This window comes from Lepisma saccharinum, chromosome 14 (assembly GCF_977018435.1).
Source record: "Lepisma saccharinum chromosome 14, izLepSacc3.1, whole genome shotgun sequence".
Taxonomy (NCBI): domain Eukaryota; kingdom Metazoa; phylum Arthropoda; class Insecta; order Zygentoma; family Lepismatidae; genus Lepisma; species Lepisma saccharinum.
Genome location: NC_139242.1, coordinates 36,770,119 through 36,791,850, shown reverse-complemented (window position 1 = coordinate 36,791,850; position 21,732 = coordinate 36,770,119). Strand labels below are relative to the sequence as shown.

General features: G+C 41.7%; 1 protein-coding gene across 1 annotated transcript in view; it reads left to right on the top strand.

Moving 5' to 3' along the window:
• Window positions 1-1,090: 1,090 nt before the first annotated feature.
• Window positions 1,091-21,732, top strand: part of myo (growth/differentiation factor myoglianin) — a 49,855-nt gene continuing 29,213 nt past the window's right edge. Inside the window, exon 1 of the mRNA XM_083135390.1 lies at window positions 1,091-1,802. Within this exon, the coding sequence (XP_082991516.1) occupies window positions 1,217-1,802 (586 nt within the window). The 5' untranslated portion in view covers window positions 1,091-1,216. The remainder of the gene's footprint in view (window positions 1,803-21,732) is intronic.

Below are 21,732 nucleotides of genomic sequence, written 5' to 3'. Positions count from 1 at the left end.
ATGTGTAACATTTTTTGTAACATTTTTGGAAGCACAACGTGGTTCGGATCCCACTTTAAACTGTAGGTCCAGTACCGATCTTGCATAAAATGGACCTAAAACAAAATTCAAACTCAAAGTATCATCTGTAGAAAATATGTATGAATCTATTTTGAATTACAATAATTATATCAATAAAACATTAGTTGATCAATAATTATAGATACGTTACACGAGCCCCTAGAACTTAAGACAACGTTTAATTAACTGATACTAATAATAACGGAAATTGAGAAAAATTATCTCGAAGCATATGCTTCGAAAATAATGTCTATATGTAAAGTGTAGCACATAAAATGTGCACGCTACGAAACTCTATGAAATGAAAGTAGAGAGTTTACTTCTCATATAGGCCAGAATGTTCAATTGTATTTAATCTTTGTTAGGTTGTAATGAAAAATTTACCAGCTAAAAATATCCGAGAAGGAAATTTCCATTTTGAAAAATAATAACCTAGGACTTGAGAAAACTCAGGACAAATTTCACCTGATGAATAAAATGCAGGTGCCAAAACTTCGTCACTTGTGTACTCGTATTTAATTTAAACTAAGCAAATATGTATATAGAAGGCATGGAATAGTACGGTTCCCTATTTGATGTGTGTCGGGGTGTACACTTCCCATTCAATATACGGTGCATGCCTATCAAAGCGACGAAAGTGTTGCTGTAAGCTTTCTTTGAGAAGGCATCCTACTTAATTTATGTCAGGGTGGTGGACAATCGAGTGTTGATTTGTGATGCAAAACGAAGCACATCATAAAATTACGCTTTGAAATGATTCGCATCGATTCACCCACAAGTTGGGAGAGAGAGAGAGAGAAGCGCGAGATACCGGAATAACACCTCTTTGACACCTTGCAACAGTATCAAGCTCCGGTGCATTGCCACTCTCACTTGTTAACGTTCACCACGTGGGTAGGTTGGCCTAGGAGTTACGGAACCGCCCACAATATTCGCCACACCGAAAGAGTTAACCCCGCCTCTTCTTGTCTCACACGCTTATATATATATAAGGTTTGCCAGAGCTCCTCGGCTCCCTGTTGCAGCCAAGTTGGCTACGTTCCGAACATCCGCGACGCTTAACAGTGGCAGGAGCAACCTGCTTCCCCTTCCCTCCCTGCCCAGTTCCACTCGCACTGCCCGCCCTGACCGCCCGACCTTTTTCTCAGTTCAAACCATGGCGGCGACACGACTGCAGCTCTCTATCGGTCTCGCTTTAACGGTCCTAGTCTGCGTTACCCTCGCGGAACCTGTGGAACGTCACTCTCACGCAAGCGGCGCCGGCGAGAAAATCCACGGGAAGGCCCACCAACAGCAACACGCATCCGTCCCGGACCGCGAAGACGATATCGACCTTGATCCGTTCGTGGACACCTCGAAAGTTTCCGACGACGAGGTCGTCGAGGATCCCGCCGCTACGGAGGAACCGAAGGAGGAAGAAGCACCTGTGAATCCTCTTCCCCAGAACGGCACGTACGTTCCGTCCAATTGCACTTCCTGCCGGTTTCGGATAAGGGAGGAACTCCGGCAGTTGAATCTCGAATCCATCAAGGAGGAGATTCTCAACAAGTTGGGCATGAGAAACGCCCCGAACATGACGGGTCGCGAGTTGCCGAAAATACCACCTTTGCACAATCTCCTCGACAAGTATGGGATGCAAAACGACGCGCCGAAGCAAACTTTCCAGCTAGGCACTGTCTTCTTGGATGAGGATGACGACTTCCACGCGCGGACGGAGAAAGTATTAGCCTTTGCTCAGCCACGTAAGTAACAACTACATGTTACTGTATCTTTTCAACTTTGTGTCTCTCTGTTGTGTGTCAAGTCTTCAAACTGTGTGGTTTCCAATTCAGCGGTCGACACATTGCATCATACTTTTAAAGTGCCTAAATTATAATTTATTTTAGCACTCAATAGCTTCGCCAAATTTGAGATGCTTTAGCTCGCGTAGGGGAGGAACAATGCGATAATCATTTTGTTAGTAACTTGGAGTAACTTTAATATGAAACAATAAAAAATGATGGTCAGTAGACTGAGTAAAATTTGTAAGACTACAGGAAAGCAAAGAGTGATTTTAAAAATTTGCACCCAACATCTATTTAAAGTTCTGTACGAAATGCGAATTTGAGACGGTTCTGGGACGTAGGCAACTCTCTAATTCAAAATCGATGAATAAATTGTACTCAAACACAGTTCTATCATGAACAAATTTGAAGAACATAAGCGAACATTCGTGATTAAAAATCCTCATTGTTGTACACTTGTACTAAGTCAGCTCGCAAACCTTCACATATTTTTTTCTGTACACTTTTTTTTTCGATGTGCAGTCTCCCTAGTTATTCATTCTGTTTTAGTACTTTATCTATCATAGCATGTACTTCGGAACAAAAGAGTAGATAAAAATTTTCGGCTTGTCCTTGTTGGTCCCAGTGGTCATCTGACCACGTCTAAAAACTGTCTGGAAACGTATTTTATCTCCACAGTGACACTTCTTATCAAGATCAGTCCCCTCCCGCTTAGAACCTTTATCAAACTTTTTTTTCTCGAGAGAGAGAGAGCAGGAGGAGGGGAAAGGTCGGAATGTTTTGTTGAAAGGAACAAAATACAGTTGGAAAAACTAACTGCTCTGGCGATGGAACTTCTAGTTTCCAAAGGCAATTATATTTGTATTAGCACATTCGAGCAAAGATAGCAGTAAGACCTTTGAAAGGGATCACTTCTGTTGTCCGTTACATGAGATACTGTTGTTAGGAAAGGGACGCGAGAGGAGAGGGAATGAGATTATTGATTCTTTTTCTTCTTTTTGGCGCGAAACGACCGGAGCTATTTCACATAGTAACATCAGATGTGAATTAACTTGACGTTCGGACACACGACACTGACCTAGAGCAAAGAGTGAATGAATTGTGTGATCTCGAAGAGAAAATGTTCTGTGCTTTACAAATTTGCAATGTTAGAGATCTGAAACGGGCATGCACTAACCACATCAAAAATTACAAAAAAAACATAATTAATCTATGTAGCACGCCCTGGTTTTTGAACCAAATGACGTTTTAACAGTGCTGAGTGAACGAACTTTGGCCAACAACTATAAAGTTGCAGTGGAATGGCATTAAAACAGACATCCGATCTGCTTAGAGGGACTAATGTATGTATTTTTCTTTTTAGAATCAAGTATGTTTTAAATTGCAGGTACGATGTAAAAAAAAGGTATGCTAGTTCAGTTATCTAATCGCAACCTTTGTATATGATTTTAGTCGTAAGGGGGATACAGGACGGACTCACGCGATCCCTACCTAGCAGCAGGCTTGCTTCTAACTCGATAAACGGGGCATGAGAAATTGTCGGTGGGAGAGGAAAGAGGGGAGGGGCAACACGGGGAGGGGGAGAGAGAACTCGGGTGCAGCTGCACTGGGGGAGAAGCAGCTCTTCGCGGAAACTAGCAGGTCCTATTCCACAGGCAAGTGCTCCTGTTAAAATAGAAAAAAAAATAGAAAAAACTCAGGTATACACAAACATCTCTCGCTCGGCCCAGGTGTTGGGAAGTTTCAAAGGACACATGCGCAAGGCCACATGTGTGTGTGTGTGTGTGTGTGTGCTCGTATAATGTAATGATCGATTTTTTTTCAGGCATTGCTCCTGATAATCTCGGTACAGTCACTGTTACTAAGGTAGGCACTTTCTTTCGGTTGTGACTGGACACCGTTTCGGTTTTTTTCCCCCGTGAAGGCACGCAAGGGGGTGTGGGGTTAAGACTTCACCTTTTCTTCATCTCGATAACAGAGGAGAAAGGATAATTAACACCACGCTACAGCAGCCCCCTACTCCCCCCTCTTCCACAACAGGATTGTTACCAGGTAGTCATCTGACAAGAGGCTATGTTCCAGAGGCGTCTGTCTTATGACCATAAACCCAATTAAAATACTGTCACGCGCAATTTCTCTCCAAAACAATAACTATGTTCAAGTATTGCTAATATAGCTCCATTTATGCTGATTCTAGAGACAAGAACTACTTATGCTTCTTGCGAAAACATGGGAAATTAAGAGCTTATACATTTCTGCACAAGGAAGCTGTACACAATACATAATATCTTAATTGTAAGCTATGAAATACCACATTTTCCACAGAAAAATAGATTTTCTGTATTTTTTGCACATGAAAGCCTATTGGTTCGAATCCCTGCATGGGCCGGTGTTTTTTGTGAGTCTCTCTGCATCAAATTCATTATAACATCACTCATCCTCATCGACACGATTAGTCAAGAGTGGTAGAAAAGCGACGCTAAGTAGCAAAAGTCAAATCAAAATCAGACTTCTTGTTTACCGGTCGAAACAAACGTGATGTTTGTTTACAGTGCATTGGCTTTTCACTTCCCCTTTCACATAGGACACACGCAATACTTTCGTGCAGTGCAGGGAATCTAGTATCATGTTCTTTCTTTCCTCTGATATACAGCAGAATACCAGAAGTATTCAGAATGGTCTGTGGTCAAGTATATGTTGTAGTATATTTTCCTATGGTTGCTACTGCTTTGGAATCAACAGTAACAAGTGTCTGCCTTCATCGCAGGATGGTAAAACAGCATTAGGAGCAGTAGTTTGAGGGAAGGAAGGCTGCTGGCTTAATAGCGTGTTGATCGATTCTCTGGTCTTGTGAGTACGTTTGCCCTAGAAACGAGGTACCTGTGGTTCTGGCTAGACGGTGAATATGTCTAGAGCGTGATGCGAATCACGCCATCTCCGTTGCTACGTCCACGTGCACTCCTTACGTGCATAACACTACAATACATTTCACGTTCGATTCCTTGTGGAGGCTCATAGTGCTTCCGATTCTACATTAAACCGTAGGCCCAGTCCCAATTAGCATATCTGTGCATAAAGTGTCCTTAAAACAAAACTCAACTCAACGTTAGAGTTCACAACTTCCTTTAAATGAAATGTCTTATTAGAGTATAAGCTATAGAATAGTAGCGTCGTCACATTGTAATCATGGGGTTCCGGGTTCGATCTCCGATGGAGGCTCATAGTGCTTCCGATTCTACTTTAAACTGTGAGCCTAGTCCCGATTAGCTTTTCTGTGAATCAAGAGGAGTTAAAACAAAATATTTCAGGAGGCAATGAATTTGCCCCGTCGCTGGACGAAAGTGTCAAGTATGAGGTTTTCTTTCAAGTCCATTTTATGCACAGATAGGTTAATCTGGACTGGACCTAGAGTTTCAAGTGGCCTCTACGTGCCCCTATGGGGTGTCGAATCGGGAAGGCGACGACGTTACCAGAGTGTATCGACTCACGATATCGCTACGGAAGGTTCCGGGTTCGTGTCCTGGTCGTCCAATTCGTCTAATTTATCCTCATTTTTGTACTAATTGTATATTCAAGGAAATATCTGAAATTCGGTCAAAACACTACATTCGGTTGAAAAGGTTGTGAACACAAAAGTAAGAGTTTTAAAATTACCAAAGTTATATCGTTATGGTTATCATCAAAGAACGGATTTAAATGTAAATACATATTTATGTATGAAGCTGAAATCAGTTATATCGTGATACGATATTATGTATTATTTTTGCGCACCATGGCATATAGACTCGAAGAATTCAGATTTTATTTTCTATATATGTACATATATTAGGTTTATATTTTACATATTTTAGTTATTTTTACACATTATTTCCATATTTCAGAACATTTCTCAACATATACTCCATATTCTATACTACATGTCCCCGTGTGACCGAAAGAGTTGGACGAATTTCTGACGAATTTTAAATAAACTCCCATTACTTATTGCGATACTGAACGCAGTTTTAGTCAATACAAATCCATTTTAAGAGACAACAGAAGGAAATTCATGCTCGAGGACTTGCAACAAAATTTTGTTATTTATTTTTTTGGAAACAGAAAATGTAAACACATAGGCTATTGTGTTGTTTTACAATTATTGTCCATGCAAGCGTACTGTATTTTATGTAACTCGTGTAGTGTCTTGTATTATTAAAAATGTATTTTTCTATAATTTTAAGTCCATATTAACTCCATATTTTGGTGAAAATAACTAAATATAATATGTATTTACATATTTAGCACATTTTTACTACATATAAATCCGTTTCCTGGTTATTATAAAGAATGTACATCCCTCAACCCATACAACCCAGTATTTTCATTCAAATTGTTTACAAAGAATTTTTTGTTATAATTTTAAATTGTTTTTAATAATACATAAATAGTAACAATTAAATTATAACTATTAAAATTGTACCAACCTTGGGCTGCCAAGTTGAACCCCCACCATTATTTTCGTATATATTTTGGCCACGTTTGGATCCGTGGCAAATTTTATAACAGACACTCCACGAATCCCGAGTTCGAATCCCCGACTAGGGATGGGTGCTCTTTGTGAGTATTTCTTCATTAATTCCATCATATCACTACTGATCCTCGAATTCGCGATTAGCTGATAGTGGCAGAAAGGCAAAGTAAAATCAACCATATCAATCAATCAATGAACCCAGGCAATAGTTTTTTTTTAAAAAAGGAAGAAACTCTATTCTGCTTACGTCATCCATCAGTGCAAGGAAAAAAGGTCTTAACTGTGACGTTTCATGTGCAACCCAACTTCTTTGTCCCATTTAACCTAAGTGCATTGCTAATTAGCCTTCAAGCTCTCGGTAATGAATAAGCCAAGCTGGTGCATATCCTGGTTGTCTTGACGAAGCACGCACATCTCAGATTATTAGCGGACTGAAGTCTATCCAGTCATGCTATCTTACATAAACTACAATATTATTCGTGCTTCGATAACGTATGTGTGTGTGTATGTGCGGGCGCTCCGAAAGTAACCCTTAAGGGATCGGGCACGCTATATCACCTTTTCTCCCCTGCGTGCGATGATATCAATATGCATATGTGTGCATAAAATATCTAAGGAAGGGTTGTGCAGCTTTCATTTCTCGGCTACGTACACGCACAGGCGATTGCACGAAGGGTGTCCAGTAGTGACATCTTCAAGGAAAGTACGCCGACCTCCGTGGCGGAGTGGTTAGCACAATGCGCTACTACGACGTCAGGGGTCCCGGGTTCGATTCCAGGCCTGGACATGTGTGTTCAGATGGAAAAATGTCAGAAATATTAATCAGTAATATGTTTTATTTCGTTGTCTATGACTGTCTACCAACGCTGGGGCAGTTTTTTGATTCCACACCTGAGGAAATCAGTTGATTTCGGGTTAAAGACGTCGTCAAGCCAAGTTTGAAGAGAATTTTCGTTACCAAAGGAGTTTTCTTGAAGATTGGTGGTTTGAGAGCTGGAAAGGTGGAAATCAAGGGTGCAAGATCGGAGGGCAAGGAGGACGTTGAACAACCTCCCAACCAAACTCCTGGATAGCATCTTTTGTCGTGTTACAGAAGTGTGAGCGTGCATTATCGTGTTGCGGCAGCACTTGATGCAGTCTTCCTGCCCTACTCCATGATTTGTGTTGCTTTCACTTAGCGTGCTGTATCCTGAACCTTGCCCATGGAATGCAAATGTCGCACGATGGTTGAATGGTCACAGTTCATCACATTGTGGATTAAAGCGTTTAAACGATCTTCATTAAAGCCCGAATCTTCCTGAACGTGGAGAATCACTCAAGTCAAAATTGCCCTCTTTTAAAGTGACAAAACTATTTTCTTGCCCTGCTTTCCCCGTTGGCATTCTCCCCGTACACGACACAAATGTTTCGAGCCGCCTCCGCTGCCTTTGCTTCTATGTTAATCTCAGACAGAAGAATATATCGGAAGTGTTCGTTTTTATCCGCTTGACACGTATCATTCTTTAGCCCACAAATCACATGGTCTTACTTCAAATCTGCATAATTCAATGCGTATTCTCAAGCACAACGGTGGCACTCCAATTGATGAACGTTAAATGATAAGCAAACTTCTAACATCGCAATGTTGCCATAACATACACAAACGCTACGAATGTATGCAACAAGCCAATATTTCATATCTTACAGTGATAGAGTGGTTCAAGTCTAAAGGCGACGATGCATATATATTGATTGGATGAAGTTGAATATGTTGCATTGGATGAAAATGACGAAGGCATACTTACAAAGAAACCCTTGCCAAAACCAGATTCGAACACAGAAACTTCGATGTCAGGATGTTTTTATACTTTAATATACATTTGCTTGAGTTGGTGTTTTAAGTCCACTTTATGCACAGTAAGGCTAATTGGGACTGGACCTACAGTTTAAAGTGGGATCCGAACCACACTGAGAGAAATGTCCCCCGTATTCCGATTTTTTGGAATACGTGAAACATGTAGTTATGGTTCACAGAGTCAAACGCACGTTCGAAATCCAGAACTAGATTCGCTTGATCACGTGTACTTCTTTTATTTTGGTTACTGGTAAGAACCTCTGAAGCGTTTGCAGGACGGCATAAATGTTTTTGTTTTCACCATAAACATATTGTGTGTCTCCCACCAAGTTGACAGAGTGCGGCATTAGTCGTGCAAGCATATAGCGTGAGAACATTTTATAGTCTGCGCAGAGTAGTGTAATGGGGCGATAATGAGTGATCTCTGTGGGCTTTGCACGTTTCGGTACTAACACTATGATACCGCTCTTGGAAGATTTACCCATTTTATGTTGCTGAAAGACAGCGTTTACCCACTCGGTTAAGGTCGGCCCCACGAGCGTCCAAAATGTTTGAAAGAAACTAGTAGGAAGCCCATCCACTCCAGGGGGCGGAGAACAGCTTCCCCGCTTTCGCCGCTTTATACACTTCATCTAAGGTGAATTCCGAATCCAGCGTAGTTCGATCAGCGTCTGAGAGTACCTCCGAGACTGCTCCCAAAACTGTTTCGTAATTGGAGGTATCAGATTGGTTACGCGAAAACATCGTACCAAAGTGATCATATATCTTACTTTCTATGTCCTTGGGCGTTATGATTTTATTACCAGCATCATCTGTGAGTTCCGTGATGACTTGTCGTTGAGCATTTTGTCGTTCTTGTAGAACGTGACTGATCGAGACAGATTCTTCTGGGTCAAAATGGAGAAGTCTAGTTCTAATTTTTGCACCTAGACGTTTTTGAGCGGTCATGCGTAGGAGGATGGCTTGTATATGTTTAATTTCTGTGTGGACCGGTTGCCCTGTCGATGCTTCTTCTATTAGTTCCCGGAGGATACGATAATAAAAATTATATTTGTTGCGCCAGTCACGGGACCGCTCTTTACAATATGTTACACAGAATCGTTTGACTGTCGGTTTGAGATACTCGTCCCACCAACGAATGATGTCACTATGTCGCGTGCGTTGCGCCTCCCAAATTCTCCATTGCTCCTGGAATGCTCGTTTGAAATCGTCATCTGATAGAATGGAAGCATTCAGTTTCCAATAACCATATCCTCGAGGCACTAGGGGAAGATCAATGTTAATTGCCATTACCACCGCCAGATGATCCGAAAAACATGTAGGTGTGAGGTACATCGAAGTTACTTTCTGACGCAGTAAGGGGGTAACATAGAACTGGTCCAAGCAGGACGCACAATTGTCTCTAATGTATGTATACCCCCCTCTTACCGAAATGTCTATCTGTCCAAACGTCTACAAATTTAAAACCCGACCCCAATTTTTGTAGAGAATTTGATGTGTAAAAACCAGGACGTTGATCTTGTGGAAGCAGGAGGCAATTAAAGTCCCCACCACATATGATATGTTCCTTTGCACCCTGCAATTCAGACGCCACGTCTGTCGCAAAAATATTTCTCTGTTGTCTCTGTTGAGTACCTGATGGGGCATATATATTGCAAATCCAAACATTTGCCACTATCGCACATATAATTCGCCTGTTTGGGTGACACACAACGTTAGTGATCGACACAGTGTTTCTCGCGAGAAGAGCAGTCCCCGTTGCCTGACAATTTGCATTGTTATACACTACTATGGATGGGGGCAAGTCAAAGTTTTTCACTTGTACCTCCTGGAGGAAGACTATATCGAGGGACGACGGAATGAAAAAGTCACCCAGAGCCTCTTGTTTATTAGGTTTTGCAGTTTATTCATGTTAATTGTGGCTATTCGGAGTGTTGTAAACATAGCTAAATGGGTATTCCTAAACCTTTTAAATATACATTATACCAGACGTTAACACAAAAAAGCAGTAACACTATCACACGCATCATTAATTTGCATGAAGTATTTTACTTTCACTAGCACTAACACTAGGACCTAGATTACTAACACTTTGGGACCGGGTAATTCGCACTGGGGAGGGAGAGAGGGGGCGTTGGTCATCAATCTTCTTGGTCGGTGGGTTGATTTCCGCATCCCTTTGAGAACTTTTCTTGCGCTTCTGATTCTTCAGCTGCTTCTGCTGTCCTTCCATGGGTAGCTTCCTTCTGGTGGCATCCTTCAACGGGGCCCTTGAAACAGCAACAGGCTTCACAGAGCTTGGATCTTCATCTGTAGTCAGCTGGATATCAGAATTGTCATGCGCATTCATCCGGTCTTCACACTTCACTTGGTTGTCACCCTCTGGTAGATCTTCATGTAGTTCCATTTGGACAGTTTCTTCCCGTTCCACTTCATCAGCCCATAATATTGAAGTTTCCATGGTTTCGTCAGTCGCGTTGTTCCCCGAAAAGGGTACCACTGTAGGATCGTCTTTCGGTTCTTGCTCCGTTGACGCTGTTGGTACATCACACTCTGTCTTCTGACTCAATTTCGTTTTGGTGGGTAGTGGCAACACTGTGGGTCGCGAGTCTATTGTACCGTGAGTTGCGTTGGTGGTCGTTTGACACGTTGGGCATAGATGCTGGGTTCAGTAGCGTATGCTGAGACCAACACCAGGCCTATCTCCAAATATAGTAGTGTTTGAATTTTAAATGAAAATCTGTCCGGCATAAAAAGGGGGGGAGGGGGGCTCTTCCTCATTCATTTTGCATTTGTTTTGGTTTACATCGAAATATTACCATTAAAAACAACAATAGTAAGCAATGGACATAAACTTATTCATAGCCGGCCCCTGTGGCGGAGTGGTGTCGATCTCCGTGGCGAAGTGGTTAGCAGAGCGCGATACAACGCCAGGGGTTCCGGGTTCGAGTCCCGAATAAGGCAAGGATATTTGTGAAAAGTCCTGATATAGAAATTAGAATGAAATGCTATGAGTGAATGACGTGTGATGGGGGAAGCTTCCGTATAGGAGCTTTCCTTTATATATATATATAAAGAGGTTAGCACATCGTGCTACGACGGTAGGGTCCCGGTTCGAATCCTGGCCTGGATGTTTCTGAGTGTTCATTCATCAATTTCATCATTTCATCATATCATCCCTCATTCCCATCTTCGCAAATTAGCCAAAAGTGGCACAAAAAGCGAAGTAAAATAAAGCAAATCAAATCAACCATTTCATGCTTATTTATAAAAAGGAGCGGTCTATAACATGCAATATGTAGGACCTACATGCGAGTATGAAAAATAATAATAATAATTAACTTCCTGCCTTAATTGAAGGTAAACTCATTCTTCTCTCCTTTTGCGTGAATTTTTTGGTCACTTTATCGAAGAGTGTGTCCTCACATGAATAGCCAAATTACTAAAACACAGAACAATACAACACAACACATGTCAACAACACAGCACAACAAAACGGCCTCGGTCACTGAATTTTTCTAAAAAAATAATTCCTATCAATGGTGAACACGCTACGCGGGCGACACAAGGAACTCGGATCTCGGACACGTTTGACCATATATACACACTTTGCGAAAAACACAGACCCATGTCGTTGAAAACATGTGCGGTGAATAGTTGCTATGACAACAAGGACTGTTTATGTTGCCAAACGTTCAGAAGGGATGGCTCGGGCTGAAATCCCACCGCGAGCGCAAAGGTTTTGACATTTTGACAGGGGGGAGGGGGTTGCTTGAAACAGAAGTAAACAGGATGGCAACATGGCTGATGTAATCAGAATGTCCCATATAGCTGCGACCACAGTGCAATTCAAGCGAGAAGCAGAATGCCAACTTCAGGGAAAAATCACTACATTTGGCGGATTTATAATGCTTGTATGTGACGAAATTCATGGAACTGGGAGAGAGACGGGCAATGCTCGAAGGGATGGGGAGGGGGGAGGTGATGTAATTTTCATGAGGCATCCCCCTAGCTTGGATAATTTGCATTGGCACCCTCGCCTATAATATTTTTTTCCAACGATTTAGCGAATTTCGTATTTCCATTGTTGGCAACACTACATCATCGCCAGGATGCAGAGAAGCCTTCAGTCTCCAGCGCTTGGGGTTGGAAGCCAGCACCAAGGTCGTCTCTACCAGCACAAATACGTCATGAGTTGAAAGCACCGCCTACTGGTTCAAAGACTTTTCCCTCAGACGAAGAAGTCTGACGATAAATAAAGACGGTCATACACTAGCGCTTACCCCTTGGTCGTTACTTGAGAGTGAAGCATCGGTTAAATTTGCGAGTCGATTATTTCCTGTATTTTAATATGGGCTTCGGCGATAGCCTAGAATATACGCGCCTGGCTGGGTTCCTGATTGTTCGTAGATGTGCCTGCTTGGGCTGAGGTACTTGCTACAGTAGGACTAGTGCGTCGTCGTCTTTGGGGACACATGGCTGCTGCGTGTGTCAATTCGTCACAGATCTTGCAAGAAGGCTGCTGCCCATAATATGCGACCCAATATCTCGCACCTTGAATCGTGACGTAAGACGGTATTGACTGCTTCAATAACATCATCAACACTTTTATACCCGTACGGGTACGATAGATATGTTCGTCCGAGTAAGTCTCGTCGTCGATAGACTGTATTTCGCCATATTTGACGAGTACCGCAGATATTGACTCATCCGTGACTTCCATCGGGATGACATGTAGTCGTAATATCGTTGATATTCTGTCAGCCCATTCCAGTCGTACATCATGATCACCATCCTCATCACGAAACACCAACATTGCTCACCTAACAGGTGTGATACCAGTTTAATGTATACACACTTACGAAAATGGTCAATTTCAATGCTTAGAACCTGGTCTTCGGTGAGAGCAAGCGTTTCACCAATCCAACGGTGTAACTTCACTGACGTGGGTCTCTTTTGTGCACTTGAAAAATACAATTTTAACTTGTTTACACGACATGTTTCCATTATACAACAGTCAGAATTACTTCGATTTGACTCGTAACTAGTACTCCCTCCTACTCACCAGGACACGGCCACGTACGTACCAAGCTGCAAGCGCGACTCGAGACGATGTTGCTCGTACGGCTGCTTCCGCGAGACTAACTGGGCTGGACCTACAGTTTAAAGTGGGATCCGAACCACTATATGCCTCCACCGGGTATCGAACCCGGGACCCCTTGATTACAAAGCGACGACGCTACCACTGCGCCATCGGGGACGCTAATACACATTTGCGACTATAGCATTCATAAGATTGGCAACGTCACATACACTAGTCAAAACAAAGCACAATTACATCAATTTAGTTTCATGAACACGGATTATAGGGTTATTGTATAGGCGATGTTCCCTCACGTAAGTGTCTTAGAGTTTGGTTCCTACGTCTCTGGCCAGCAGTTACAGACTTTAGTTTCAGGGGTACGAACAAGTGCCAGATGAGAAATAACCGTATAATTTCCTACATCGCCACTGTGTTTAAGAGACAATGAGGGTCTTGACGTCAGTTCATGTTGTGACCTTCATTTCCTGTTGCATCTTTCTAGGTGCTTATCTAACTGGCATTGGCCAGTGAACAAATATCACGTACGGCTATGCAAATCATACGACTCGACTGATAGAGGCATTTCGACGAGGAAGATTGTAAGACTTGCATTCTGTCTTTTGTCCCACTGTTCTTGAAACCATGTGTTATTTTTCTTATTTTGCTAACAGTTGTGAAAGCGATATTGCATGATCAGTTTTGTACCTTTAAATGCATATGCAATGTCACATAATGTTTATCATATTTTCCAAACAAAATCAGATACTCACCGATGGTGTAGTGGTAACGTTCTCGCCTTGTAATGAAGGGTTCCCAAGTTCGATGCCCGATTGAGGCACGTAGTGGTTCGTTGCTCACTAAAATGCAGGTCAGTGGACTTAAAAACAAAACTCAAACTCCAAGCAAAGTCACTATCAATCTCTCCCCAAAAAAATGTCCATCCTGCAAGCTAATATACCTACATCTTACAGACCACTTACATTTTTGAAAGACCGCAGAGTCACATATTGGGCCTTTACAACATTTCTAGCGTTGTAATATTTTATCGTAATGAAATGAAATGGTTCAGCAGGGAGACACTACTTTAGCCGCAGTTCAAGCACCGATTCTCGACCTCCGTGAGGCAGTGTTTATCACAGCGCGGCACGACGCAAAGGTTCCGGGTTCAAATCCAGGCCTGGGCATGAACATTCTTTGTGATTGCCCCTTCTTCAATTTCATCATCACTCAAGTCAAAAGTGGCACAAAAGCGAAGTAAAATAAACAAATCAATCGATCAAGTACCAATTGTACTGTACTTAAAAGGCCACAATGGCGTCGTATTGACGTCGCCGCCTTGTAATCAAGATATTCGGGGTTCGATACTCTGTGCAGGCACATTGCACAGTGGTTAAGATTAATCTTTAAACTGAAGGAGAAGTCTCGGTTAGCCTGTCTGTGCTTAAAGTGGACATAGAACTCAACTGTACTTAAAGTTAATTATAAATCAAACGTGCTTCAAGCTCTTAAGTATTTTTAATATATTTACGCGGATCGTAGCTTTATTCTTAACTTTAAACTGGAAGACCAAAACAAATACTGCTTGTCACCTTGAACTCTTAAGCTTATAAATGCAAAGTTATCCTCTGTGTATTGCACCGTGCCATGGAGATACATGATGATCAGCATCACGCTCCGGATTCTTTACCCTCCTTGTAATACGTAATTTATTTAGAGGCTGGTTGAACCCGAGAGACACTTTATGCAGGGAGATTATCAGAAAAATGGCCACTTGGGAATCGAACCCGGGTTCTCGCGCGTGACAGTCGGATGCCCTGGATTATCGACGGTCCTTTACCTTAACCTATCATTTTTAATCTTGTATTCCTCCCGATCCAAAGTAACGTTCCAATTGATGTGTTGATTTGGCTTATTTTATTTCTCATTTCTGCCACTTTGGGCTAATTGCGAAGATGAGAATGAGTGATGATACGATTAAATTGAGAGACATTCACAAAGAACCATGTCCAGCCTGGAGTTCGAACCCGGGACCACCGGTGTCGTAGTGCGTTGTGCTAGCCACTCCGCCATGGTAGCCGGCAGCAACGTTCAGGCTTTTCATATTATTTTTGCACGTTATTTTTCACATGGCGAGCGATCTTCATAGCTTGCTAGTCTCTATCGACTGGTTGTTTGCACACATATTTATATATTGTAGGGCTGTAGCTGAAGTGTACCACATAGCCGGTTAATCGTCGTTAACTGACAAATTCGCGGCGTATCAAAGAAAGCGGCACACTTGAAGCAGATTAGCAGTGGAAACTATGCACCAATAAATAAATAATAAAGAAAGTCACATGCAAATCAACCATTCAAAATTATGGTTCTCATTTCTAGAGAACACACGTGCAATTTTTATTTGAGTGTTTACAGACTGTCGTGAAACGAGGTTGTTCGATAGCAGACGTTCTCCCCTCCCCATGGACATGTGGAGCTATGCAAGTTTAGAAAGTTCATTTTGAATGCCAGACACGTTCGTGACCTGCTTCGTCATGACGGGGTCTATTGGACGATGCACGCTCCTGATAAGACAACGCCGCGCTAACTCTCCCATGTGGCAGTCATTCTGCCACATTCGTGATCAGCTTTCAACTGTGACTCTTCTTGCCAAAAAATCAACTATTCATTGGTGACCTTTCGACCCACATTAAGGGTGTTGCTCAATTCTTCCATTAGGTCCATGTGCACCGCGAGCTAGGTGGTGGACTCGGTGACACCTCAGAAGTTCTAGTTGGGGGAGACCGTCGAAGAGGAACCGAGCTGTCTGGGATGGAGAATCGCATGTAGGGCTAGACACACGTTTTCATCAATATGACGTCGTCGCCTTGTAATCAAGGGGTCCCGGTTTCGATACGCGGTAGGGGCACATAGTGGTTCGGATTCCACTTTAAACTCTAGGTTCTGTCCCGATTAGCCTTACTGTGGATAAAGTGGACTTAAAACACTAAATCAACCAACCAATTATCAATATGACTGCTCACGAGCAAATACGTTGGCTTCCTGCTTGAACGATACACAACGCCCGCAGGCATATACACGAGCAACGTTTGGTTAGGTAACTTGACAGTCGACGATCTGATTTAGCAAGTAAAACCGTTTAAGAGCAAGTATTTACAAATTTTTGAAGTTTCTCAGTTCTACAGTATCTTTAAGTGAAGAACAGCACACTCATTGAAAATAAGTAGGCTGAATTCAAACTACTTTGATGAGATTTACACCTGAAAAGATGGTGGCATTGATCACACCATCTTCCATTACGGTCAAAATCCATACCCAGATAGCACGTACGTTTTTGGCGAACTGCCGAAAACTTACAGCTAGTTATGACAAGCTTGATGCAGGCTTGCTTTGGCACGTTTGCTTCAACTGCGACTTATGGTAACTAGATAGCTGGGCTCAAGCTTGCAGCAAACTCATCGCTTGCCATGAAGAGGTTGATGCAGGCTTCTTATTTGGCATGGCAAGTTCGCTTCAGGCTTGCAGCAAGTCTTCTGTGCTATGTGGGTAATGTGCGGCTCCCTATTTCCATAACCCCCTTGCCCGATACTTGTTGGTCATAGGATGTATTTTCTAACATGACACAGGTTACTGACTTGATGATGATGCATTATAGCATGTTCATTTATTTATAAAAGCACACGTTTTCTGGATGCTTCACGGTTGCTAAAAACTCTCTTGGATTTATCAACCCGTACTCTGACTATAGAAATGGATGATATTACTGTGATAGTTGTGGTTGGATTACCGACGGGAAATAAATCAATCACCAAGAGATCCTTCACCAAGAACAAGCAAGAAGTCATATTGAACTGGCAGGGACCGTTTATATGGGTATCTAATCCATCAGCGCCTTATTGAAAAAAATGAGTCCCTCGTAAATGCACGAGTGGTTGAATTCATTTTTGTCTCCATGTCTTATTTCTTTCATTAGACATATCTCGGTCTCATCTGCTCGCTTTCTTCCCTTGGGTCCCATCGGCTTATAGTTGTCTTTCAGCGTGCTATCTATTTCAATGATATTTGTACTACATTCAAGAGAAGCCTCAGTTGCACAAAACATGAAACTGGAGAAAAACTTGAGTATTTAGTTTTTCCCACCAATAATCAAGGAATTCGGGGTGTAAGAGGTGACCCTTTTCGAAGACATCCAAATGTTAATCTCACTGGTTCTGGCGTCCGGAGCCATGGCAACTACAATCCTTTATGGGACTGTTTTGTGCTGTCCATATGTGTTTGTGATTGTCCCTTCCTCTCTTTCATCTTATCGATTCATCCTCATCTTCGCGATTAGCCAAAATTGGCAGCAAAGCGAAATAAAATAAACTAAATCAATCAATTCTATGTCGAGAGTCTTAGCGATAGCTTTATGCAGATTATTTAAAGCATATTGATGACCTTATCTGACTCCTAATTGAACAGAGGTTCATACGTACGTATGTATTCACATTGTAGTAATTGTCATGGTAACAAAGAGGTACAAGCATATGCAACCCCACTGATGTTAAAGAGCATACTTATGTAGAAGTTCCTCCCGACTTACCGGCCAGGTGATTTCCGGAATCATCTCCAGTCTTTCCAGAGCCAACGTCACTCTCACCTCCAGGGAAGTGAGGCACATTAAGTCTAATAGCTGAGCGTAACCTACATTTTCTACAGCAATTTTCTGTTGCTCGTGTGCACGCATCAGAAAAAAAATGGTTCCTTAACATCTGCACCTTCTTATCGAGTTATACTTTCACATAATTTACCTATCATGCACGAAGACAGCAATGGTCATGCGTGCTGCAACGTCCATATTGGATCAGATAGTCTGATACTTGCAACGTACCAGAGAGAGAAATGCGTTTTTCAAAGGCATTACGAAAGTTGCACGAAAGATGCAAATGTGCAGTCACGAATCGAAATTATGCTGTTCCTCGTTTGCGCACTGCAACTTGTTCCGGCAACGAGATAATTGCTTAGAGATTAGAGATTACGTGTTCCTGTCGAAAGGGGAAACAGTGTTGCAAGACAGTAATTATTTTTACTCCTTCGTTTGTAGTGACGTAAATAATTCGTACGCAGAATGATTCCGCAAGGTATAATTTGCACCTGTCTTCAAACAAAGCTTGGGGTTGCACGCAGATTGACAACATAATATCAATTATCTTGAGTACAATGTCGGTTGAGAAAAGACAGGAAGAAGTTTAAATGCGAATGGCGTCTTACATACTTCTCAACATTAACGTTGGCTTAGTCTTTGGGTGTTCTTTGTGAGTTTCCCTTCATCAATTTCATTGTATCATAACCCATCTTCATCGTCGCGATCACCCAAAAGTGGCAGAAAGCGACGCTAAATAACAAAAATCAAATCTAATAAAATCAATTGGATTCTAACTTTATCTGGTCTCAAGTACTCCACTACTAATAAGGTTTAATGATGTGGGTTCGTTGAAAATTCTCCTCTGTTGGGAAGGTGAATTTTTAATACAGACTTACTTACTTAAGCGATTTGTATGTCGTGTGGTTAGTTCTTTGTGCCAAAACAGACACACATTGCCGCTCCTGAGCTGTATTTTATGTGTCACCAGTTGGCAACACTGTTAAAACTGGTGCAGTTTGACTTATGACAAAATGTCTAGTTAAGAGTAGCAATTATACTGACTGCCAGGTGTTTCACGGAAAGAAAAGAGGGAAGAACATAGGAAGAAAGAAAAGAGTGCCATGAGGATTCGCGTCAAGCAACTTTGCTGAAAACCCGGAAGACATTTTTCGGGAAATTACAAAGCCTGAAGAAATTGCAGACAGGGGATGTGTAATCAATTCAGAAATGACGAAGTCGTAAACTCTAGATACGTGACAAGATAATGCAACGAGTTTTCGTATTATGGAAGAGAGAGAGAGAGAGAGAGGGAGGGAGGGAGAGAGAGCCAGCTGGAAGGTGCACGGCACACCTGCATGGCTTCGGCAAAGAAAATGGCAACATGCACAACAAAGGTTTCCAAGCGATTCCGGCGAAAGCCATTTGGAACGATGGATTCAAGTAAGTACTTTGTAACGGGGCCTGAAAACTGTGTTGAAGCGGAACAGTATCACAGGCAGGTTGCAGCTCTCAGTAATATTATCCAGCGTCACTATACTGATGAGTAGATGGTTCCTAATCTATATGCTGTTTATGTTTATAATGCATTGGTATGTAATGTTATGCCACAGAAAAGGCAAATCGCAATGCAATATTTTAAGGAAAATGTCCGTAGCTTATACTAACAATCTTACTATACAGTATACAAAGCACAATATTATGGAACAACGGCTAATTAAGGATTAAGATTGAGTTTTTTTTTACGTAAGTCTACTTTATGCACAGATAGGCTAGTCGGGACTGGACCTACAATTTAAAGAGGGTTCGGAACCACTATACGCTTCCACAGGGTATCGAACCCGGGACTTCTTGATTACAATGCGACGACGTTACCACTATGCCTTCTGGGAGGTCTTAATTAGCGACTGGTTCGAGTAGTCACCTGAACTGATTTCAGAGGCGCAACCACGAATTTTTGTCTGGGGGGCAAGTACCAGGATAACTGTACCAATAATAATAAGAATAATGTTAATATAACATTATTATTATTGTTATTATTATTATTGATTTGATTTATTTTACTTTGTTTCTTGTGACACTTTTGGCTAATTTGCGAAGATGGGGATGAGTGATGGCATGATGAAAATGATGAATGGACACTCACAAACATCCATGCCCAAGCCGGGATTTGAACCCAGGACCAACATTATTATTACTATTAGTAGTAGTAGTAGTAGTATCAAATACGTTATTATCCTCGTAAATTACGCAAAAGTGCTAAAGCATTTGTGTTAGAACAAACAATTTTAATTATTTTTTAACACGTTCAATTTAACACTAATAACGGAAAACAAGCACATAAACTATTTTCGAAAGACAGAAAATGCTTGATAAATGCATTCCAAGTATAATTATTTTTTACATTAACATAACCTTCATGCACGATATACAGGGTGAGCATGAAGTCTTTCCCTGATTACAAACTATTATTGCTAAAGCACTATGCTAGATACAGATATGCGGTTTGTTGGAAATGGTGGCTTAACTCATAATGTTTTGTTTTCAGTACACTTCGACATGTGCTCCCTTTGTTGCTCTTACAACGTCTATGTTTCAGATATATGCAACGTGGAGTGACGTGGACACTAAATTGTGTACGTATTCAAAGTTTCTTTAATAAATATTATATACAGCATATATTATTTAAATACATTACACAACCAATTCATCCATCTCACAATAATCCAATAGCCATTTCCGACCAAGGTTGGAGGGCAATGCCCCCCCTGCCCCCCCTGTGGTTGCGCCACTGACTGTTGTTATGTCCTTCCATTTGCTAGACAGGAAATGTTAACAGACTGAGTTCATGGTAATAGGGGAAAAAATCATGTTATTTAAGATACTTAGAGTTTGAGACTTTGCCTAATATCTAATATGCCACGTTCCTTTTGACAAATACTAAATATAGGGTGAGACAGTCAAACGGGAAGATTTGAAAATTCACAAAAATAGAGAGAGCAAATATTATTTATTTTTTGAACATGAATGTACTGTACATGAGTGGAAATTACTAGTGTACCTGAAAAATGTTCATTTTTTTAATATGATGTCAGTAAGATGTGTCAGTCCTTTGTTTTGCACACATTGTCGGAGTTGACTGATTGAATTGGTGTTTTAAGTTCACTTTATGCACAGTAAGGCTAATCGGGACTGGACCTACAGCTTAAAGTGGGATCCGAACCACCATGTGCCTCCACCGGGTATCGAACCCGTAACCCATTGATTACACGCCGACGAGGCTATAACTGCGCAATCGGGAAGACCTCAGAGTCTCAGAATAAATCCGCCCATGACGTTGCGAGAGGCAATCGAACAGAAAGATTTCAGGAATGGCTGGCGGGCGGGCGGGATTGGGGGTGTGACCTTGAGCGGTAACACGGTGAAGGTAAACGCTAGACATTATGCTGACATATTGGTAACCTTTTTCCTGCCTGCCCTCGATGACAATGATCCAGATGAAGAAACACTCTTCAAGCAAGATGGTGGAACTAGCTATACTGCCAGTGTGTCTATGGGTGTGCTTAGGCTCGCATTTCGAATTCGGCAAGAGATCCACAACATTCCGTTGGAGATGCTACGAAGCATCATGGGAGGATTTACTCTGAGACTCCAACAATGTGTGCAACACCTAGGCCGCCATCTTACTGACACCATATTAAAAAAATGAACATTTTTTTAGGTACACTAGTAATTTCCACACATGTACAGTACATTTATGTTCAAAAAATAAATAATATTTGCTCTCTCTATTTTTTGTGAATTTTTCAAATCTTCCCGTTTGACTTCCTCACCCTGTATATA